Below are 24,049 nucleotides of genomic sequence, written 5' to 3' on the forward strand. Positions count from 1 at the left end.
ACTCAACCTGGTAATAAATCCCTGCCAGTCAGCCAGGAATAGCAACCCATAAAGGCCATTTCTTTAGGCATCCCAAGGAAGGGAGAGTTGTGCCATATTCACGGAAGCTCTTTAGAGTTACTCCGCTCCCATCAGCATCCTCTGCTGCAAAGACAGCCTCTGAGAACAGCCTGGATGAGCCTAGCCTCCTAAATAAATCTATGTGCTTAGCCCAAACTCTGCATACGGCTTAACAGGGAGTTCCACCAGCTTCTCACCTCTCCAATTATATCCCATGCATCTCCTAGACAATGATCCCTTTCCCTCCTTGTCAGCCCCTGACAGAACTCACAGACACAACAAACTGCCCAGAATATGCACATATCTCAACGTCTGCTGGCCCGTTAGACCCACAGCTCCCAACGCCAGCAGCATCAGCATGTCCATCAGCCCTGGAACACGCACATATTTCTGGTGCCTGCTGTCCACGGCTCATCCCTGTGACCTCCATCCCCAGCCCACCCACCCCGTGCCCCTTCTCCCGGCCATGCCCACTGCTTCCTGCCGACCCCCCCAGTGCCCGCAGCCTCCGGACACTCCCGCACCCCAGTGCCCGCATCCGCCGCGGCCGCCACGACGGGAACCGGCCGCCAGCACCGCGGAGAGCTCCGCTCCGAGCCAGGTACAGCACCGCGGAGAGCTCCACGGCCGCCCCGGAGCGGGGTCCGCCTGCTCCCGGGACCGCATCCCCATCCCCAGGTATGTGCGTGTCTGTCCCCGTCCCTGCCCCCCGTGCACCCCGAACCTGTCGTCGCTCTGGAAGGACTGGTCCCCCAGCAGCAGATCGCGGAAGCGGTACCGGGGCGGCAGCGGCAGCACCTCGGACTCCAGCTCCGTCATCTTCAGGGCGGCGATGTCCAGAATGACCCCGCTCCTGCGGCCCCCGCCGCCGTCCCCGCAGCCGCCGGGCGACGAGAGCCTGCGGGAGAGAAGGGGGTAGCGGCAATGGGGTAGGGGGATGGACGGACCCTGCCCTGCCCGAGCCCTCCGCCCGCTCCGGCACCTCCTCCGGGGCCGGCCCCGCACCCCGCGCCGGGAGGGGCTGCCCGCCCGTCGGCTGCAGTTACATTGCGGGGCAGGCGGCGGTGCCCCCTCTGCAGATCGCTTCCCCCGGGGGCATGGGTGACGGGGGGGGTCTGCCGGCCTCAGGCGAGGGGCCGGCGCCGCGCAGGGCAGCGCCGAGCGCAGGACATTCGCTCCTCAGCAGGCGAACAGAGAGCGAGCAAAGGGAGCCAATGGAAAAGCCCAATCGGCAGGAGGAAATCAAACTGCTCGCAAGAGAGATGTACAGCTGGCAGCCAAGCCCAGATCCACCCCCAGCCTCCCCCCGCTAAGAAAAGTATGGATGGGAGGCAGCCAAGGTGATGGCTCCACAACTGTGCTGGAGGAAGCAGCACAAGCTGCCCCTCTGGACTGCCAGTGCTTAAATCATCCCAACAGCCTCAGGATTAAATGAGAAACCGCTAACGCTGATGAGTCAGTCATGTCCAGCTGCCAAGTGTCGCGGCCAGGAAGGGATGTCACCTGTCCCTTGGTGTGCCCATGTGTCTGAGCAGGGGATGGGGGGATCACAGTGCCTGGGAGAGATGCGAGGCAACTGCTCAGACATGGAAAACTGCATACGGACAGCTACATGCAACCTGCCCTGCCACACAGGAAAGATGAAACTCCATCAGCTCACAAACTCATTTCAGAGGGTTAACAGCTTGTCTTTGGTCTCCTTTTCAAACCACATTTACCAACCAGAACATGACTACGACACTGCTCCCCATGTTAGCTAGAGCTACTAATTATAGCAGATCAGGATTAAGCTGGAACTTCCCAAGGCAAAGCAGCCATTCACTGCCGGAAAGCCAGAGTGCACACACACAAGGCAAGATCACAGGTCCTGATCCTTCACCAGCAACATTTATCTGTGCCATGCCAGGAAACCCAATTTCAGAAGTGGGAAGGACAGGGAGAACTTGGAAGAGGAGACATGGCACCTCTGCAGTGAGCTGATTCCTAGTCCCTTAGATATAACTTTGGAGTGTGAGGCAGGCAAATAGATGAAAGGCTCCAACTCCTGTCAGCTGCACTTCCAAGGGTCTCACCCAAAGCCGCTCCAACCCACTCATACCACCTTCCCACAGCTTTGCCTCCAGTACATACTGCATAAGCTATATACAGGCAAAAGAACTTCAAACAGCTGAATGCTAAATTGGCAATAAGCAGCCATCTAGGGGGTTTGCTGCTGGCTGCAGAGATGGGATCTGAAGCTCCACAGACTGTCTTCTCCTTCAACAACTCAAACCTCTGTAAGGAAGTTCCCAGCTGACCACATTCCAAAGACCTGATCAGCTGTCGTTCCCAAGTCTCTGGAAGAGCATCCAGCATGATGCTGAACACGGCCCCAGAAGACAAGACAGCTCACTCTGCACTTGAGATGATTTTCACTGATGTTATTTGCCACTTAATTCTACACCCCCAGAGCTTTTCAATCCCTTTCAGCTGCCATATGCACACTGCAGCCACTGCAGCTCTGCACTGAGTAACGCATCTGTGCAGGGACTTGGGTATCAGTGAAGTTATTCTATGACATCCATTGGTCCAAAACTTGGTCTTTAGGGGAAATCAAGCCAAACTCCTCTTAACTCAAGGACTCCCTCTGGATTAAATAGAAGCACAGAAGTTAGCTGAGCATCTCTAGCTCACGTTGCAAAGGAGGATCTAACACTAATCTAATCCCCCCTATAAAAGCCACAATTAATTTAGAGATTAACTATGATAAATTATACCAAAAATGTACTTTCTCTGGGCCACCTCCAGCAAAGTTCTAGCCCAGCTGAGACATCTCAATGCTGTGAGGCCAGGGGAGCATCCCAAAACTGGACTTTCAGAGAGAGAAAAGCTAAACTTCAGAAATCATCCACTCTCCTATTATAATGCATACTTTAAAGTGGGGAGCCAGGTGCCTCACTCCCAATGTGGGTGATTATAATTGCATCTGAAGGAGACTGTCACACACAGCAATCTCCATTGATTATTAAGTGCCTGTTTAAAGGAGCATTTTGTTTCCTTTCCCAGAGGAAAGCTACGGCTGCACAACCACAGCCACACCGACTGCCATGTGGAAAGGGCACCTTTACACACAGCTATTGCCCTGGCTTGCACTCCCCACATGGCTGTGGTCCAGGCAGGTCCATCATTACCCTGCACTCACCAAAAGCTAAGGAGGCTCCTATCTGCCCATCCACTTGTCAAACACTTGTCTCTTGGGTTTTGGGTATGGCTCTTTTCAAACCCGATTAATCCATCTCTGTGTATCTGCATCTGAGTTTCTTCTCCTATCTGCAGTAGCAGCTACATCTTGAATACATTCTCTCTTATCCTCACATAAGAAACCATTCAGAATGAAGGTTCAGCAAGACAAATACTGCATGCATCTCTTTGATAACGGGTCTTTATCAATTACACGGGCACTTTAAGACGTGTTTCAAATCAGTGTCTTAGAAAGTAAGTGCTCCTTCCTTGTCTCTCCTGACACAGAGAGTTTGCAACCCTCCTCTCCACCCAGACACAGGGACTGTGAGCTCCAGAACTGCCACAGCAACCCGGCTACTTCTTCAAAACAGTAGTGGCTAAAATAAAACACTCATGAACAAGTCTGGTTATTGCAGACTCTTCAAATACTACTGGGAAAAAAAATATCCCAAAGTGATTTATAGCTAAATACAGGACTGCAGCTTTATTTTTATCTCCTCTTCCCTTCCTTCCTCCAGAACCATGTACCATTAAAGCTGCACGTTGTAATCAGCATATGGAAACCTCAACACTATTCCACTTTCTCACTACGACACCGTCTCTCCCCCAGCTTGGCCAGCTCCCCAGCAGCAATCGGCATGCCAGGAAGGGGACACCCTATGGGGAACACGGGAACTGGGATCAAGGAGAGCGTGACCCAAACCAGATCACCCCTTGGATCTCTCCTACCGTTAAACTGCAGCTAAGACAGTCCCCATAGCAGGTTAGCTCCATGGAGCGTGTTCTAGCAGGCACCTCGGAGCTGCACCAACGTTGGGTTCCTTCCGTGCGCTCTCTCACGCGTGGGATGGTTGCAAGTGCATTCTTCCCTTGCTGCATTCCCACCAGGGCATCGGGAAAGCTGCGCTGCTGATGGCACCATCCCTGATACTGGGAAAGCAGGCAGGAGACCAGCAGCAGCTCACACGTGTGCTGGTACCGGCTGGGGCTGTTCCTGGCCATGGCGGCTCTGCAGCACATAGGCCCTGTGCAGGTCCCCAGTGCTCAAGAGGCAGCTTTGCTCAGAGGAAACTCCACAGCTGGAAGCTCATTGCAATGTGTGTTAGGGGTTTATGGTGTTTATTGACTAACACATATCAAAGAAGAGGAAGGACAGAACCCAAGTTCCTCTTCTGCTTCCTTGCATGCCATGCACCACAGAAACCACAGAGCATCCTCCTGCTTCCCACCACAAACCAGTCCCAAACCACCTGGGGGCATCAACAGATCCATAATCCTACATTATGGAACCCTTGTGATGTAACACCCAAACCTGCCAGGCACCATCAGGAGCTCCAGGTGATGCTCCCTGCTCTGTCGGCACCAAAAAGACCCTCCCAAAATGCTCTTCCTCTTCTAGAGGCTGGGGTGTGCAAAACACTTGAACCTACATTTAGGGCAAACTCTTGCCCCATGTTTTAGGGATTTACAGCCTAACTTCCTCCTCTCCCAGTGTCCCATGCTGTAAAAGGAGTCATAAGTAGGAGGTCCTGCTGGCAGCTGTCTGTCCCAACTCCATCCTTTCCCCACGAGGATGTCCAGGCAGTCCAGATGTGTAGGAAGGAAAGCAAGTGCCTCACATCCAATCTCAGCATCCCTATCCCAAACACAGCCGCTATTCCTCAAGCTTTGATACCCAGCAGAGTCTGGCCCTGCATCCCTGGTCCATCAGTGCAGGCAAGCTCTGCCAGGCTCTCAGAGCCTCTCAGGTGAGCAAAGTCATAGAGGAAATTCTGCCTTTTCTTGTTCTATATTTATTTAAATACACACAATCATCTCCTGTTTGTTTCTCCTCCCACAGCCCTTCTGGTTACCGGGTTACAGTAGTTTCCCCCTCTCATTTTGCCTTTTCTCTTCTGAGTGACATCCCTGTGGGGTCCCTTAATGGCCCAAGCCCATGGGGAGACGCATGCTCAGTCTCCAGAGCTGGGCTGGAAGGCAGAAACCTCTCCTGTGCCTTCAACACACAACTGCTGCCAGCATTGGCATCACCCTTGGCACAGCAGCACAACACAGCCCAAAGGAGAGGGCAAAGACCATGGAGGAAGGAAAGCAGCTAACCTACACCTCAGCTTGGCAGAGGGAGAGCCCCACATCCTTATCCCACCATCCCCTTTCCCTCCCCAGAGGTCATACAGTGACCCTGATGCCATTCATAGAGATCACAGCCCTGGCACCCAGATGATGTGTCCAGAGCCACAGGAGGGTCTTATACACCACAATGTGGTCCCTTAGGGAGGAGCACACACACAGGCCAAGTGGTAGTGTTCTTTACCCCAAAAATACAACATTAAAACCTCCTATTTCCTGAGCATAAGTCCCATAACAAGTGAGAAATCATTGCAGAATCGGGGAGAGATGGAGTCTATTTCTGTTAATGAAATCATTGTATCTACTTCATAAACACCTCTGTGTCCACAAGCAATCATCTCCATTCCACTTAATTGCTTTATCAGCTTCTTATTACCTGTCTGATGGCTGTGGATTTATTACTTTTTGATTCAGAGAGCTTAAAGTGCTCCAAGGGATGTGACCAGATCCATCATAACATCCAAGGCTTGATTTCCAGATCCTCTGAGCAGCTTCAGCCCAAGTTCTGTGGGTACCACAGCCATAGAACACACACACACACACATATAGGCAGTACATGAAGCGCTCAGTCCCCCACATTAAACTCCTGCATCCAAATCCGGATCTGTCCACATGAAGAGCATCCACATCAGGGGCTGCCATTGCTCAAAACTCGTATGGAGCTGCAGAGCCCCGTGACAAATCCATCCATCGCTTCGCTTTCAACAAGTGCAGGCAATTTAGCACCACAGGCCTCATGGCAGGATTAGCATTTTGTGTATTTCACATTGAAAACGAACAGGAAGCGTGAGTCAGTGCAAAGCTCCACGAGCCTTCCCCCCGCTGGCAATGCTATTTGCTAGAAGATAAAAGTGGAAAGTGTTCCTTCCAGGTCCAGAGCTGGGTTTTCTTATTAGACAACCCCATATTAGCAGCTCAACCCCACATCTCCCCATTTCCTTCTGGCTTGATGCACACATTCACTCTGTACAACAGGGTAAAGCTCGGGCAAGGCAGAGCCCTGCTGAGAAGCCTTTTCACTCATCTTTCATGCCACAGCAGCACACGGAGCACAGGAGCTCGGCTCCTCCAGCCCCAGTGGGAACAAAGGAAGCTGAAGGATGTGTTTGTGGTGAACAGCACAGGAACCAGGCTGGGATCCAGCTCTCTGGGATGCTGCATCCTCAGGGGCCTGGATTCATGAGCACTGTGTCTGCACACACAGGACCCTGCGGTGCCAAGCACCAGGGATATGAGCACAGCATCTGCTGGGGAGAGGCAGCAACAAGACCAGAAAGAGGAGTTCAAGGAGCACAGGAGCAGAGTGGCCCTTGGTTGGTGCTTGGCACAGGGCAGGACTCACTGGACCAGACACATCCTGACCTGGCTCACAGCACAGCCAGGGGAAGGACAGCACCAGCCAGGCTCCCTGCTCCCCATCAGAGCCAGACCAGAGCACAACCATCCATCTGCAATGGGTTTAGTCTATTGAGTACATGTGCAATCAGAGTGCAGATTAGCTCTCCTGATCCCTTGCAGCACAACATACCAACCCATCTCTCCTAAGGCCACAGCTCTGCTCCCCATCCCCACGTCCTTGGTCAAGGATGTCCCAGGGACCTCACTCCATTCCCTTCCTCCAAAGGTGAAGATTCAGCTCCCTACTGGAAGCAAACCACTTACACCAGTGACCTGCACCAAAGGACAGGCTGGGCACAACCCTCTGGCTAAGCTCTGCCTGCAGCCCCCATCCAGCCTGACCATTCCCACCAGCAGCCAGTGCCCTCCCCAGCATCTCAGCCACGAACAACCTCAGACAGAGGGGTAAAGCCAAACCAGAGCCTGCAGAGCCAAGGTCACCAACCCTGCCGGGAAATTCCTGACCCAGCTATCTCCAGGGCTATTTATGGATTACAACATTAAACTATATCTCCCTTGAAGGAGCTATATGCTGAGGAGCAGGTTTCCCAGAGCATGAAGCCCTTCCCCAGCAAGGACATGACCCTTCTCTTCCTTATCACCGTGTGGGGTTTGTGAGCAGCTGGGGAGCACCCGCAGATCATTTGAGAGCAGAAGCATCCCTAGTGCTCAAGGAATCAAGCAACTGAGACTCTCTGTGCTGGAAGTGAGAAGTGATCCCTCACTGGGAGGCCTCATCAGTCCTGCTGGGGATTTCGGAGGCTGTGCACACCGGGATTCCCTAGGAATCACACAGCTTTAATGGCAGGGTGCTGTTGCACACAGGGATAACACCAGGCTCCTGAGGAATGCCAGCCAACAGTGAAAAAGCTTAAACCTAAACAGATCATTAAAGCAAAAAGGGAGCAATTCACTTGTGACAGCCTCAGGCTCTGTTCATGGAGCCAATAGCCAACCCTCTGCTATCACCTGCTTAAGAAGGGCAATATAGAATCATAGAATAGTTAGGATTGGAAAGGACCTCAATATAACTCCTTCTGACACCAAGCAGGTCTCCACACCTTAGCTACTCCTCTATTCACTGCCATTAGGTACCGCTTACCCCTGCAGCCACACTCAATGCCAAGGCTCACCCCTCAGCTGTCCCTTGGGTCCCAGTTTCAGCCACTGGCATCATGAGGGAGGCCAGAAAGCCAAGTGGGTCTTGGCCAGTTCTAGTTCTACCACGAGGACTCTTCTTAGTCCCTATGAATCCTAATGCTCCATCGCAGCCTGGGTCCTGCCCGTGCTCCCTCCTGCAGGCAGCAGCAGCCCTCCTTCCTCCAGCCCAGGGCACAGAAAAGCTCATCTCCAGCTAAAGCAGGGCTTGAAAGTCCTGTCCTCTTGTTGCCCAATCTGTTTTTTTTCCTGGGGCTCCTCCTCCCACATGGAGTTACCTGGGACCAAAGTCACCCTCTAACCCTTGGGAACCAGCCCAAACCCTCATCTTGGTAGTTGTAAGCAGGACAACGCAACCTGCTCCCAGCTCCCATCATGATGAGCAAGGAGATGCTCTCAATGCTACCTCCTCCCAGCTCCCACCAGGATGAGCAAGGAGATGCTCTCAATGCTACCTGCTCCCAGCTCCCATCAGGATGAGCAAGGAGATGCTCTCAATGCTACCTGCTCCCAGCTCCCATCAGGATGAGCAAGGAGATGCTCTCAATGCTACCTGCTCCCAGCTCCCACCAGGATGAGCAAGGAGATGCTCTCAAGGCAGAGCTCGCTACTCTCCAGCATCATTCACAGACAGGAGCATGCCTGGCTCCCCACAGCACACAATCCTGGCTGTGTCCCAGTCCCTCAGCCCAGGCTGTTATATCCCTCCACCACCGCAGTCAGTGCCCAGGGTTTCTCAGGCTCATGTCAAAACGGCTGCTAACTCTGATAAAGATCTGCTGATAAAGTCCTCCCTCGATATGGTCCCAACTGCTGTGGGCAGCTGGGATGCAGCTTGGAGAAGAAACCTCCATGTGCTCCAGGCCCTGCAGAACACTCCCCTCTGCTGAATGCAGAACATAACAGAGAGAGGTGGGAGGAGGAAGAGTCTGCCCAGTGCTCGAGAGCACAGAAACAACCCCAAGAGGCTTCTGAGCCCGACTGCCAGACCAGGATGCGGCAGGACAAAGAGCAGGATGTCTCCTGGATTAAAGACAGGAGGCAAACAGAAAGGGAACAAACATCTCCTGTGGGCTCCCACCAGGCTCCCTGCTCCTCCGTGGGCTCAGAAGTGATGGTGATGACTGCAAATGAGGCAGGAAGGTCAGTCCTGAACCTGCCTGTAAACAGCTGCAGCACTGACTGACCCGGTGCCAAAATGTCAGGTGAAAATTAGCATTGACAAATGCCAACTAATCCAAAGGGAGAGAAATCACCTTCCTGCACAGGCTCTGCCAATCAGCCTCAGGAAAGAGCCAAAGTCACAGCACACAATACTACAAAGCCAGCAGCTGTCAGTGGTGGCCAAAACCCAAAGCATCAGAAGAGGCTGTGATAGCACAGATAAACCCACCGCAGAGCCACACACACTCTGGTTCCCCTCTTCAGAGATGATAAGGCACAGAGAAGGTAATGGAGATAACTATGGGGTTATAAAGTGTTTTGTACAAGCAGAGACCAAATAGATCAGGAGGAGTCTTCAGCCTGGAAAGGGACGTGATGAAAAGCAGGTGAAATCAGAGCAGATGACCGGGGAGCGAGTGCATCACAAGAGCTGTGGGAGCCCAGGGAAATCAAAGGACAAGCAGCACATTTTCACATGGAGCAGCCGCATCAGAGAACTCACATCCTCTGCAGAGGCAGAAAGTACCAATACATTCAAGAGGGACCAGGCACATCCCAGGGGAAGCTTCCATCCGCACCATTGAAGCACACTGGTGATGCTGGTCGGACAGGCTGCAGAGGTACAGCCCTGGGATGGGTTGATCTGTGGTGTCACCAGCGACACCAGAGGAGCCTGTGCTCAGCCCTAATGTGGCTCTTGGCCTGTTTATTCCCAAGGAGAATGAATGAGATGTTCCACACTCGGCACCGCTTGGCACGGGTGCAAAAGAAACGCTAACGGGCTCCAAAACAAACCACATGCAGCACTTGGGAACCAGGACTGGGGTCAGGACGAGGTCTCTGATGGAGGATTCAAATAGATGCTGTACATATTTGTGCAGGGCAGAAGGAGCCCTGAGCACAGGCACTGACCTGCTTTGCTGTACTCCAGCCATGGCTGACACAGACAGAGCCCACAGGCAGTTTGCAAGGAGGACATTGGGTCTGTCATGGCCCTTCATTAAAGAGAACAGCAGGAGGGTCCCAAATCCTCTCCCCACTGCCCCAGGTATGCTGGGGGGTGCTTTCCGGAGGCAGTTTTAGCAGCATAACCTGATGACAGCCCCATTGAGCCCTGGATCACAGCCACGTGCATCCCTCTCACCATCAACTGAGGAAAACTAGAGCAGAATTCCTTATCTCTGCTGTGCTCCGAAGATACAGGGTGCTTGTCCCTGAGGTTTTATGGTTCCCTATTGCGGCTGCTCCCGGAACAGCCAGGCCAGGATCCCCATGGGCAGCCACAGCAACAGTTGCAATCCACAAGGTTGACTTTTGGGAAGCTCATAAACGTCTGTAATGTCACCTGGATGACCTGGTTATTGATCAGCTACGCAGCTGATTCAGTGCAAGCTCTGCCACAAAGCATCTTCCCATTCACTTCCAGAGAATGGAAAACTTAAGAGACAACAACAGGTTCTCAGCTGCAGGGCCTGTCCCTGTGCTGAACTGAGACAGTCCATCTGATACATCTAATGAGTGGCAGGAGAAGCGATGGGAGATCACAGCCTGGCCCTGACGTGCTCACACGGAGCAAGAAACCAGGTTAAACAATGCTTCTTTCTTCTCTTTCATTGTTAACCTTGCAGCCTCTGCTTCACATCTGGCTGTGATTGCTGCACCAGAAAGCACAACCTGTCCTGGCTGCCCAGGTGAGGCATCCCCTATCAAACCTACCTGGATAACCACAATCAGAGCTTCCCTGCCTGCAGCACTCACAGCTCCCTCTGGTTGCTGCTCTAAGACCCCATCCTCGGCTTCCCAAACACTGGAGCAGATGCTCCAGCTGGGACCCACATCCCACAGCACCCAAACCCACCCTGCTCAGCACAGGACATCTACTGCTCACTCCAAGTACAAACAGCAGCACTGAACCCAAGCAGAGAGGTGCAGCCCAACAGACAGGGGATAGAGCTCCCATAATAGGCATTAAAAACAGACATGAGGAAAGCCACATACGTCTAATGCAAAGATGGGATCTTCCCAAGCAGCTTCTCCAGGTATCCTCGTGCATTCCACCTTCTTTCATCTTCTTAAATAAGCCATAGCAGGGGGAGGTAGCGGATGGAAAACCCAGGTCTCCTCTCGCACGTCCCTGCTTCTCCCGCAGGCCCCTTCCTTGTGCAGGGTATTTTTGCATGAGCTCTTCCATATGGCCACTCATCCATCACTGCTTCTTCCCAGAGTGCCCTTACATGGGCAAGGCAGGGGAAGAGGAGCTGCTGGCCAGAGGAAATCCTGTATTCCCTGAGTGACAGCTCCTTGAACAAACAGTGCCTGGTTTCCCACGAGGTAGGAAAGTAAAATTGAGGTTATTTGTACCCTCTGGGTGCCAGAAATGTGTATTTGCTCTCCAAACAGACTTCCAATTGCTTTTACTGTTAACCCCTTTCTTTCGACTGGAAAGGACTTTCAGGGCCTTTGTCCCCTTACAAGGACAGAAGACAGCACACAGACATCCGCACCTCCCCATCACGCTCAGGCAATGGATAAGTGTAGTTTGTCCTCAGCAGCTTTTGAGCCATCTCTAGATCTGTTAAGCATGAGGATAATTGGGGCTTCCACTTCTTTTAATGGGGCCAACCCAGCTGAAGTCCCCTTGAGCACACAGCAAAACGTACATGGGTTGTGCTACACATCTTTGCTGCTCAGATACAGCCTGGCTCTCGTACCCTTCACACACGCCTATGGGCAAAGCTGCCGAGTCCTGGTGGCTCCAAGCAGCTTGTTTAACATCTCTGAAGGGCAGCAAAGGGCTGAACACAGAGGAAGGCAAGACAAGCCACAGAAAACAACAGCATTTCAACCTCTCTGGAGCCAGAGGGGGTTAGAAACACATTGAGCTGCATAATAATAACTAGAAAACAAAGCTCTTCTATCCAGATCTAAAGGGACAGTCGGGAAGAGCTATGGACAAGGATTTCATTGGTGTGCATTAGATGAGGTTAAATGACCCTGAGCAGTTCTGCAGTATAAGGAGCAATAACTGCTGCTGAGCTCAGCAACTCATCCTTGTCCTGTAATGCTTAAGTCGGAGCCCTTCACAGCTGCCATCTCCAGCCTGCCTCTGACCCCCCCAGACACATTCAATGATGTTCAAGGACACCATTACTGCAAACACACCAAGTACAGCTGCAAAATGGGGTTTGCTGAAGACACTGGGGCTCTGCAGCCACCTTGGCCTTGCCCAAGGCAACCAAGTGGTGTTGTCAGGAGTGAGCTGGGCCTGGCTCCTGAGGTCCATGAGAGAGGACTGCAGGGAAACAATGAGGGATTTAATCCCAAGAACCAATATTCAAGGATTTTATCAACTACCCAGTCAATGGTGATGTACTGGAAGTTATGGGGTGCACCAAATACACTGTTCCTTCTTTTTCTACCTGGTCTTTTAGGAACAAAAGATGGTGTCCCTAAATCAGAGCGACATCTCAACATGGAGAGCTCCAGTTGACCAGCCCAGGGCACAAACCCAGGCAAGGTCCTTATCTGCCAGGAAGAAACTGATGTACACACTTCATTGCCTTGTTTAAGCTGATGTTTGATGAGTGTGACAGACAGAAGGGCCACATCAGTAAATATAACCAGATCAATGACAATACAAAGGAGTTATCAGGAAAAGCTGGGGTACTTCAGCAACAAGCATTCATCCCCTTGTGAGATATGTAAGCAGGAGAGGACAGTGGCACCAAGTCCTTGTGCTCCCCTTTGGGCAGCTCTTCACTTCTACAGCCCCTCCCTCGTTCAGGACACTGAGTCTGGCACAAAACAAGCCCAAAGCTGCCATGTGCCTGTGGGAATGTGGCTTTTCCACCTCTGTGCGTTTGAGTCCTCTGGCTCTGGGATGGCTTCAGGGCTCCTCCAAAACCCTGCCCGACCCATGGGCCCCAGTCCGTGCAGGCACCACAGAGGGGCTGCATCTGCCCTTTTCCCTCGGAGGATGTGACTGGGAACAACTCGGGACCTCCGAGCATCCCCTGTGCCCAGGCAGCCTCCAAGCGCTCCCTTCCCAGGGCCCCAGTGCCCGGAGCGGGTTCACGGGGACCCCTGCGAGGGGTGCAGAAACTTCCTGCTCCCCTTGAGCACGATAACAGGACGGGGCACCGGGGGCAGGACCTTGCAGCGGGTCCCGGCCCCTCCGGGAGGAGACGGCGGAGGACAGGGGCTCCCCTCGGCCCTGCCCCGCAGCTCCCCTCGACGGCGGCACATGGAGCCTCCGACCCCCCCCCTCACATCCCACCGCGACCCCCACGGTCCGAGCCCCACCGGCGGTACCTGTGAGCGCTGCCATCGTCGTAGAGGAAGGAGCGGTTGGTGTAGCACTCGGTACAGACGGCGGCCCCGCCGGCCGCCCTGCCCTCCGCCGGTTTGTAGATCCCCTGCAGGCTCCGCTCCTCGCCCGAGAACGGCATCGGCGAAGCGGCGCCGGTGCGCGGAGAGCCGAGGCGGAGCAGAGCACCCCACGGCCGGGGGCTGCCGGCTGCGGGCAGAGCCACCACCACCACCACCAGCACCACCAACACCACCACAACAACCACCAACACCACCACCACCACCACCGCCGCCGCCGTCCGGGCTCCGCTCCCGGCCGCCCATCACGGCGCGCCCGGCCGGGAGCTCCGCATGCCGGGGCCGAGGGGGGAGCGCGGCAGCAACAGGTGCCGGGGCTCGGTGGGACCGGAGGCGGAGCGGGGCAGGACCGTCCCTACGGGGCCCCGGTGCCCCCGTCCGCCCCCCGCCCGCGGCGCTGCCCAACGGGGCTGCCCATGGCGAGCGGCGGCTCCCGCACCCTCCGCGCCCCCCGCGCCGCCGCTGCACCACGGCGCCCCCTGGCGGCCGTGCGGGCACCTCCCACCGCCCCCCGGCACCGGCCCCACGGCCTCCGGGCAACAGCCAATGGAGCAGCCCAGGGCCCCCGGAGCGCGTCCCGCACCGCCGACCCCTGCCCGCCCCGGGAGGACCTGGTGTCCTTCTGTTCACTTCTATTGACTCCTATTGACTTCTATTGACTCCTATTGACTTCTATTGACTCCTATTGACTCCTATGTATTCTCTCCAATTACTGTTATCATTTCCTTTCCTACCGCCGCACAAATATTTGAGCTCCGCTGTGCCCTGGGGCTGTACCCAAAGCAAACAGCCCAGCCGAGCCCCGGCCTGCGGGGGAATTCCTGTGCCGTGCTGCGCGGCCGGGGCCGGGAAGCATTGATCTTCCCGGGGGGACACTGCTGCAATAACACAACCCCAGCCCGGGGACAGCTGGAAATGAGCCGGCTGCCTCTGGGAAAGGGTTAAGGGGATGGAGCCCAAGGTGCTGTCTCCAAGTTCAGGCCCATGGGTGCTAGGAGGTGCCATCCATAACGGTGTGGCCAAATCCAAAGTGCTCCAAAGCTGTCTCCCACCACCAATGCAAGCACAGCAGCCTCCACTCACCCCAGCTCTGGCCCACTCCTCACCTCTCTTGCTTCTTTCTTTATCCCTCTTCCGGAGCCCACGCTGCTGCACAGGCGCTGGGGAGCTCATGGTGCAGGTTCCTGGGACCCCAGGCTTGGAGAGAGCAGAAATGCTCAATGAGAACCATGTAGTACGAAGGAAATGCTCTCACACAGACAAAGGAGCCCTGTGCCTTGTGCAATGCTCCCCGACTGCCTCAGCCACCAAAGCCACTTCAGTCAGACCCTGGGGGAGGGTGACAACAACCAGGGCAGCAGCTCCCCACTGCCCGAGAGGTGTTTTCACAGAGTCATAAATGGTTTGGGTTGGAAAGGACCTCAGAGCTCCTCCAGCTCCAACCCCTGCCACGGGCAGGGACACCTTCCACTGGAGCAGCTGCTCCAAGCCCCTGTGTCTAACCTGGCCTTGAGCACTGCCAGGGATGGGGCAGCCACAGCTCCTCTGGGCACCCTGTGCCAGCGCCTCAGCACCCTCACAGGGAACAGCTTCTGCCTAAGAGCTCAGCTCAGTCTCCCCTCAGGCAGGTTCAAGCCATTCCCCTTGGCCTGGCCCTCCAGGCCCTTGTCCAAGCCCCTCTCCAGTTTCCCTGCAGCCCCTTTAGGCACTGGAGCTGCTCTCAGGTCTCCCCTTCAGGAGCCTTCTCCTCTCCAGGCTGCCCCAGCCCAGCTCTCTCAGCCTGGCTCCATGCTTCTCTCCAGCAGCTCCTCACCCCCCTTCTCCCCTTGCTACCCCCTCCTTGCTCTCCTGTGAGCCCCAGCCCTCGTGTGATGCATCCACACATGGTACCCATTGGCTGCCGCAGGCTCCAGCTCCAGCGGGAAGCTCCCACTCAGCTGCACTGGGCTTTACACTTCTCACTGGGACCAGGGACTTTGTTTCTCCCGCAGCATCTCTTCCTCCTCCTCCCTCTCCATATGGACTCTCCTACACTAGGAGTCATTTGAGAGAGAAGCAATTAATCCTCCCCGTGCAATCCACCCGTGTGATGCTTCCCCACCCATCAGGCACGTTATTCTTCATTCACTAATTGCCTCACATTATCGGGTGTGAAACGTTGCCGTGCAGCTCAGTGAGGAGAGGGGTGGGTGGCACAGCCGCGTATTGACATGTGAGGTGATAACACAGGCGTGGGGGAGGAATGAGTTAGAATGGCTACGGGAGGGGGGTGGTGATGCTGGGGAATGAGAAAGAGCCAGAAGAAGAGAGCATCCATACCCCAGCACTGCAGGATGAGCGCCTGGAGGGGACCTGGTGCCTGCCCACAGGGGGGGATGCTGAGGCCACCTGGGCACAGGGACAAGCTGCCCCACTGGGATCCCACCTGGGGAAGCAGAGCCCATGTCCTGGGAGCCGCTCCCAGCTCCAGCATGGAGCAGTTCTGGAGCTCCACACAACACGAGGCCCTTGCTCCCTCAGAGCATCACTTCGCAGCCTGTGCTGAACACACAACAAGCAGAATATTTCCTTCCTTTCTCCCCCACTGGTTGTTGTTTCCTTGCCCAGGTATTAAGCTCCAGAAGGTGTTGCAGGGCACAGTGTGTGCCACGACCCAGAGAACAAGCAGGGGATGGGAGTTATTTACAGTCTGCTATTGACTGTCACGGAGCAGTGTCCGCTCCCAGCTGAGGTTGCTTGTTCTGCCCCTGCACAGTCTGATTTTGCCCTAAACTCGAGGCAGGGGAGGGCAGGGCAGTGCTCTCAGCAATGGCACCATTCAGCACCTGGGGCCCAGGTGTGGCTGAGCCCTCCCCACCTCCAGCTGCAGCACTCCTCAGTGTTCCATCCATGCTGCAAGTCTTCATTTCCCCACGTTATCCTATCAACAAAACATAGAATTAACCATTGTTTCATGGTGACACTAAACCTCAACCTCCTCCTGGCATCCTCAGCCCCACTCTGCTGGGGAGCCCCTTCAGCATCCAGCATGCAAGAGCACACACACACCATGGGGCTGGGCAGGGAGCACACCAGGGAGTGGGTGCATCCAGGGATGCTGGTGCTGTTTGCATGGCCGTGTGCTGTGGGCACACACATGTTCTCTATGGCAGAGGCAGGCTGGGGAACCAGCGAGGGGCTCCAGGCAAACCCCAGTCAGAGACCCCCCCCACAAAGGCTGAGCACAGCAGGAGGCACAGGCACCACCATGGCCCATGGTGATGGGGCAGCAGAGACTGAAGGATGCAGCCTCTGCCTGGGAGCACAACAAACCTGGGGAGGCAGCAGTGGATGAGTCAGAGGCAAGAGGCAGAGGAAGTCATCCCTGGGGGTGCGTTACCCCAGTCCAGCCATGAGGATTCCTGTTGGAGAACATCCTCATCCTCCAGCTCCCTGATAACCCCGACAGGAGGGCAATGGGTTATGGCTGGGGGGCTGCAGCTCCCTCCCCACACCTTTGGCACACCAGCTCCATGCAATGGGAGTGCAGTGGATTCCATCCAGCACCGTGTGTCCCGAAGAGCATGGGCTGGGGCACTGCATGAGCCCCAGGACCTGTTTCCCTCCACAGCCTTGGGCAAGCTTTGCATTTTGGGGTGCATCTCCCGTACACCCCCCTCAACCCCAGAGGAAACCCCCCAGCTTTCTGCCCAGTGCCCATGGAGCAGGCACAGAACCAGCTCCTGACTGCAGACGTTGCCAGAGCAAGGACTGAATGAATCACAGCAGGGCTTGACTCAAGGCTCAGATGCTCTGGGGGTTGTCTGTGTCAAACGGGTTTCATGTGCAATCTGGATGTGCCGAGCACAGAGCCTGTCTCTAACATCAGGGAAGGAAAGGGCAAAGCAAAGTAACCTGCTCTGAAAGTGAGTAACAAGAGGCAAGGTTCTGGTTCACTGCAAACAAAGGGGATTTATGTCAGGCTGACATCTCAGCAGGGAGATCACTGCTTAGGAACTGGCTCAGCCCAAGGTCTGGATTCCCATCACCTCAACCCAGCACAAGCTCATGCATTCCCCATTCAGCTTATATTGGGTTTGGTATTTCCGAGGCTGAACGTGGCACTTCCAGAATGCACGGAGGGTTTAAGCTGTCTCTGTCAGGGAATACAGTGGTAGTTGGTTGTCAAAGCTGTCATTAAACTCAAGGAGTAACAATCAAACATACCCCTACAAAAAGATTGATCGCTGCAGCTCCGAGACTGATGTATGCAAAGCAAAATGAATTCTAGGAACTTGGCTATAAAAACATGGGTTTAACCCAGTCAATGGAGCCATTAAATAGGAAGAAAAGACACCCTCATTTATGCACCAGGAGCAGCCAATCTGTTCGGTGTGTCAGCATGCCGCCTTCGTGCCTTGTTTTTAAGGTTTCTCCTTATGTTTAACACCCAAAGGGATGTTTAATATCAAAAGATAAATGGAGCACACACTGTGTAACTCCTATAAAGCTTTATCTTCCATCACCTCCCAAGCCTGATGGAGAACGTAAGGTGACGAATCGCCTGCAAGAGCTGAATCATCTTCCTCAGCACAAACATTGCTGTTCGGTGACTAAGACCAAGACAATTATCTCCATTTATTTATCACAGCCACTGCTCTTATTGAAACCCAGACAAATCCTTCCCAGCCCTCGTGCTATCAGTCGGCATGTGCAGGTGAAGCACTGCAAAAGGCAGCGTGCAAACAGGGGGGACCCTTTAGGAAGGGTCTGAGACACTGAGGATACCTATGAATGCCCTGTGGTCCCAGGAGCATCCCAGTGGCTTTCCATCCAAAGGGATGCTTTGGATATCTCAAGGGATATCAACAAGGGATATCTCCAACCCTTAAAATAAGGGAACTGGGAATGTCTTATGGGAAGAGTCTGTGGTGCCTGCCAATGGGCGAGGATCTGGCATGGCCCTGGAGCAGGAGTGAAGAGCTGAAACCTGCCTGTGGGATCAACCCAGCTTTAGGGGAGAGCCTGTGAGCAGGGGACAGAGAGGGGGAAGAACAGTGGGTGAGATGGAGCACCCACATGGACACATGGGGAAGGCAGAGCTCCGGCTTTCATAATGGATTTATGATTTTATACCATACATTTATGGTATTAAAGCCAGTTTTCACTGTGTTTCCCAGTAAATCCATCTGCCTGCCCTCGCCATCACCCGGGAACACTGCGGCATCCAAAGCCTTCACATCTTCATGAAGTGGAGCAGAGCGGAATCAAGATAAGCCAGGCTCTGCTTCCCTCTTCCCAGCACTGGCAGGGAAGCCAGGAGACCTTAAGAATCTGTCCTCTCCAACACATCCACCCCAAGCATCCTCCACTCTAAACACTCACTGCTCATATGGTAGGTCAGGTTGTCTGCAGCTTTATGGGTACATCCCTGCGTCCATAATGAGGTTTGCTTGGACATAAATTTAAGGAGAAGAGGAAAATACCTTCCCTAAAGCAAACAATAGCCCTGGGGCTCAGGAGAAGCTGCTTTCCTGGTTGTTCCCCTAATTTACACCCACAAGATCCTTTGGGGTTTATGTGAGCTGTAGGAACATCACTCCTTTCCCCAGACTGACCTGGCTTCAGCCACTCCAGGGCCCCGAGTTCATTCTTCTTCTGGAAACCCTTCATTCTCACTGGGAATGAGGTTTACCCTGAATGGTTTGACTGTACCCATCTGAAGAGTGGGATAAGGTCAGACAGAAGCTGCTGTACCTTACGTTGGGGTTTTAGAGGCGATGGAGGGATGATCCCAGGGCAAATCCCTGCAGCCGAGTGGTTTGTGGCATTCCCACATGAGCAATTTTACCTTTCAGCAGTGTTCCCATTTCTGATCCTCAGTTTTGTCCCCTGGGGTCTCATCCTGGCTGCTCAGATGCACAGAACCCCTCACCCATGAGCTGATGCTGCGCTGCCTGCAGTGGGGTACTGCTCATCCCATGCACATGATATCAGCAATGTCTGAAGTTCCTGCTGCCACCACAAAGCCGTGCTGAAGAAATGACTTCACAAGCAGTGCAAGCACCACGCTGGGCACAACTGGGACAGGGATGATGCACATGTGGCTTTCATTATCCTATTGGTACTCTAAACACACAGGTTTTAATGCAGCGGGTTTCAAATGCTTGTGTTTGTTTGCTTATTTAACGGTTTAGCTGGAGATGGAGCATCTTCAAAGGGGGATTTCTCCCGGAGTGGGGGTCTAGGGCTGAAGAGCTGTTGTTGTACGTGACAAATATCGTCCTCTTAGCTCTTCATGTCAGAGAGCCCATCTGACTGATGCTTCCCGTGCTGACAGCTCGCCCAGCTTCAAAGCACAGCTTACAGTGACTGTGGGGCTGGTCCGGCTGAAGCTGCAGCCCAGCTGATACACCAGCTCTGTGGAAGGGCTTTGGTTCCAGTTTTGGAGAGCCTAAATCAGAGCCCCACATTGGCACTTGCCCACTGTGAGTGTTTAGGTTGGCTTTGCAAGCTGTAACCACATTGTGGGGACCTGGTTTCTTCTGTAAGCAATGAGATTGCCCAGCATGTCCCACACTGCCACAGACCCAGGGGCAGGCACTGGAAGCGCTGAGGGGCTCAGGGCTGGGGAATTAACCCTTGGTTACACCAGAAATCAAAGCTCTTCTCCATCTGCCCTAAGGATGCTGCAGGGAGGACTGCAATGCTCAGAGCATCGCACCCTTGCAAGGCACACAGCTAAAGCAAGCCACAGCAATTCTGCATTCCCCTCACACCCTTTCACCTAAGGGTGCAGTAACAGAACTGCTATGAGAAACCTTTTCAACCTTGATAAATACACCATGATCTCTGTGCTCCTGCATGGAGCCTGGAATGGAGGCTCCTGCATGGAAGCTGACACCTCCTGCCACTATTTGCCCATCAAACAACATCATTGCCATCATCTGCCCCATCCAGGGGGCTGCTGGGGACCCAACAAGCCCCCCCGCTCACAGACCTGCTGTCAAACCCAACCCTCACCCCTGCTGACACCTCCATCCTGTTCGTGGTGTCTTTGGCACTTCCCCTTCCAGCACTTCCAGCCCCCCACAGCTCCCCAGCCCAGTCAGCTCCAGCACAGCCGTGGCTGTGCCAACATTAACACAGGGATGCTCCGGAGCAGCCGAGGCCACCACAGAAGGCAGGAGCCTGGCCAGGGGGAGATCACTGCAGCTCTGCACCAGGACATGCAGCCACCACACAAGCATGGATACAAAGGCTCATTTAAAGCAGAGAGGAAACAAAGGAACATCCAATGCAGCTTGTGACAGCCTGGCTGGAAGGGGCAGGAGGTGGTGGGACACATCAGAACATTCCCAGCCTCGTGGCCATAAGCCTAATGGCTGAACACCATCAGCTCCCATTGCACAGCCCTTTCCTCCTGCCTTCCTCCCAGGGGCTCATTGGAAGCACACCTGTTTCCAGCAGGGACAGCCTGGCCCAGCAGTGCCCATGGGCTTCGGGTGTTCTGCACATCCATTGGGAACCCACACAAGACAAGCCCATAGGTTCACACCCCAAACCTCCACCCTGGGAGACACAAAGCACTCACTTAGTGAAGGGATCAACCACCACTGACCAGGGAACCAAGCCCACAATGGCACAGCTATAGGAAACAGCAACAACCTGGCAGAGCTAGCACAGATTCACACAGGTACCAGAGGACCCCTTCCACCAGTGAGCCTGAGCAGCTGCTGCCCTTCTGTGCTTCTGAGACACCCAACCCCAAGTGCCAGAAATTAATAGAGGGAAAGGCTCAAGTTGTGTTTGCTTTGTGTTCTATGCAGCTGCAACACGATCATCCCCTTGGATCAGCTTTCCTCCCACACGCAGGTAAGGGGGAAGCCACAGTCTCTGGGCGCTGGGCAGTAACTGGATCCTGCAGACCCAGATACAGACACTGCCCCAAAAGCCTCTGCCAGGGAGAAACTGCCTCTGGTGTTGACACAGACCCTGCTGCAGGGAGAGCTCCCACCACCATGCAGGTAAGTGATTTGGATCATTACTCAGGGTGCTAGCATGAGGCTTCTATGATTCAAACTGTGCCAAGAACTCAGGCCACGTACCAAAGGCTCACCTTTGAGGACATACGTTAACATTAGAGATCTTCGTTAGCATCTCAGGCCACCAGTAGCAGGTTAAAAACAGTCAGAAAACATTAATAGTGAGGTATTCCTCAGTATTTCTACACATGGATGCACAAAATGCCTCCCAGAGCAATGTCCTTCTCAGCTTGGGATCTTGCTGCACCACAAGAAGTAGGGATGCTTTGGTTTCTAGGGAGAGTCTTGCACTAATGATACAGAGACCACGGTCTAGAAGTTGTGATTGTTTTGCATGGATATGTTCTAAGCAGAGGGAAGCTTCTGTACTGTAGTAGCAAGAGAATCCAGTGTCTGTGTCTTCTCCTCCCCAGCTGACACTCTGCAGGCTACGGACTCACCAGTGGTGCTTCATTCTCTTCAATGTCCTGCTTTTCCACGTGCTGCTTTTTGGAGCAGACTTACTGGAGGAATACTTCCTGCGGTCATTGCCTCTTTCTTACACCGATGCAAAGACTCTTGAAATCAGGGAGCGGGCCAGGCAGCTCAATACGGAGCCTCTGAAGGCAAACCTCTCTTACATCAGCCACAGCCCAGCGACGTGCTCCGATCAAGAGGTATTTCTGCTCATTCTTGTCTTCAGCAGCCCAGAGAACAGGACGAGACGCAACGTGATCAGGCAGACATGGGGCAATGTGACAGACACCAGAGGTTACACTGTCCTCACGCTGTTTGCTTTAGGAAAGCCTGCTTCAGTAACCACCCAGCTGGAGATCGATGAGGAGTCTCAAGAGCACAGAGACATTATTGAAGGCAGTTTCATTGATTCTCCTGGGACACAGACACAGAAGATGTTGATGAGCGTGGAGTGGACAGTGACTTCCTGCTCCCATGCACAGTATATCCTTAAAGCAGATGAAGACATGTTTGTTGGTGTTCCCAGTCTGGCTGAATACTTGCTTAGTTTAACACAACTCGAGGACATCTACATTGGAAGGGTCATTCATCAAGGAGTGCCCAACAGAGACCCTGCTAGCCCTGGCTTTGTTCCCATCCTTCAATACCCAGAGGAGCTTTACCCAGATTACTGTGAAGGGAGCGCCTTCATCATGTCACAGGATGTCGCTCGCAAGGTGTTTGTGGCCTCCAAGGAGGTGGCAGGGTCAGTGCCCCCCGATGTCTTTGTTGGGATCTGTGCTAAGAAAGCTGGCATCACTCCCATTCACAGCTCCCGGTTTTCTGGGCAGAAACACATCAGCTACAATCGATGCTGCTACAAATTCATTTTCACCTCTTCCAACATGGAAGAGGACGAGTTATTTAAAGACTGGAAGGAAACAAGCGATGGGAAAGATTGCTCTTTACTGGAAACTTACTACAGTCTGGTGTCCTGCAAGGTTTTGACCTATATTGACAAGTTCAAACAGTTTAACTTGGATGGAATAAAAAATGAGGTGCTTCATTTTGTCAATTAAGATTTAATGTTTGTGAAGGAAGTCTGAATTTCCTTTTACCAGCTGTTTTATCCTTTAACATCAGGAATAACAATGTCCTCTCAAGGTTAGGTCTCTTTCCTTCCACAGCAGATGAATTCTCAGTGCTGTAGTGTGTTAGAGCAGCAGAGCTGGATGTACTGTTAACTAAAGTACCTACAAGTGCACGAATACAAGTAAAACAGAATATTCCAAGAAACTTTGTCTGTGTCCAGTGTTTTCAGGCTTTTGAAGTTCTCTACCTTATGTCAATGCTCCTTCTACACCTGAGGCATCATCTACCCCAAAATCTTTTGTACCAAAGGGGAATCTTCCTGCCCACAATAGGGAGCTACTTCTGAGCAGCCCATTTTACAGCACCAGTGGAACTAGAGAACAGCTTAGAGTGGGAACAGACATCAAACCATCATGGGAATTGCTCAGGCGAGCAGCCCAGGGAGACTGTGGGCAAGAAATCTAACTTACCTGCTAGAGTCGTGTAGTTCTGTTAGTGATGGCATCAGAGGAACACTGGCACAAGCAGCTTAATGCCACAGTTACACTGGAGAAGAGTATTGGCAGTGAAGTCAGAACACATTTCCCAACACAGGGATAACAACACTATCCAAGTGCAAAAATTCCCCATTAGGAACAGAACGCAAAGCCCACCCATGCCTACATCCTCCAGGTTAACTCTTCCACACCAAGGATTTCAGCAGCAGAAAGACCAGCTGGGCAGATTTGCTCTACAGCTGTGACAGACACATGGGATGAGACACACAGGTACCTCTGAGGGCCTCACCTGCTCTGAAGGAAGTGGAGATGTGCTCCAAAGGATCCACAGTTCTTAAGCACCAAGTTATGCTGCTTGTTAACCAGGGTCAGATGAAGTGGTCTGGGCTGTGGGTTTGGTGGTTTTGAATGAAGTTCATCCAGGTTCAGCATTACCTCAATTCTCACTCTCTTGTCATTCAATTTCTGGTTTTATCCCAATTC

General features: G+C 53.5%; 2 protein-coding genes across 2 annotated transcripts in view; one reads left to right on the forward strand and one right to left on the reverse strand.

Moving 5' to 3' along the window:
• KCNT1 (potassium sodium-activated channel subfamily T member 1) overlaps positions 1 to 13,580 on the reverse strand; it is a 75,349-nt gene extending 61,769 nt beyond the window's left edge. The window contains exons 1-2 of the mRNA XM_034067717.1: positions 13,444 to 13,580; positions 785 to 958 (exon numbers count right to left, since the gene is read on the reverse strand). Of these exons, the coding sequence (XP_033923608.1) occupies positions 785 to 958; positions 13,444 to 13,580 (311 nt within the window). The remainder of the gene's footprint in view (positions 1 to 784; positions 959 to 13,443) is intronic.
• A 7,938-nt stretch (positions 13,581 to 21,518) lies between these two features.
• Positions 21,519 to 23,056, forward strand: B3GALT9 (beta-1,3-galactosyltransferase 9). The gene is made up of 2 exons (XM_005146362.2): positions 21,519 to 21,524; positions 21,956 to 23,056. Exons 1-2 carry the CDS (start codon positions 21,519 to 21,521, stop codon positions 23,054 to 23,056), a joined length of 1,107 nt encoding a protein of 368 aa, XP_005146419.2.
• Positions 23,057 to 24,049: the final 993 nt, after the last annotated feature.

The sequence above is a fragment of the Melopsittacus undulatus genome, chromosome 11 (genome assembly GCF_012275295.1).
Source record: "Melopsittacus undulatus isolate bMelUnd1 chromosome 11, bMelUnd1.mat.Z, whole genome shotgun sequence".
In the NCBI taxonomy this organism is placed as follows: domain Eukaryota; kingdom Metazoa; phylum Chordata; class Aves; order Psittaciformes; family Psittaculidae; genus Melopsittacus; species Melopsittacus undulatus.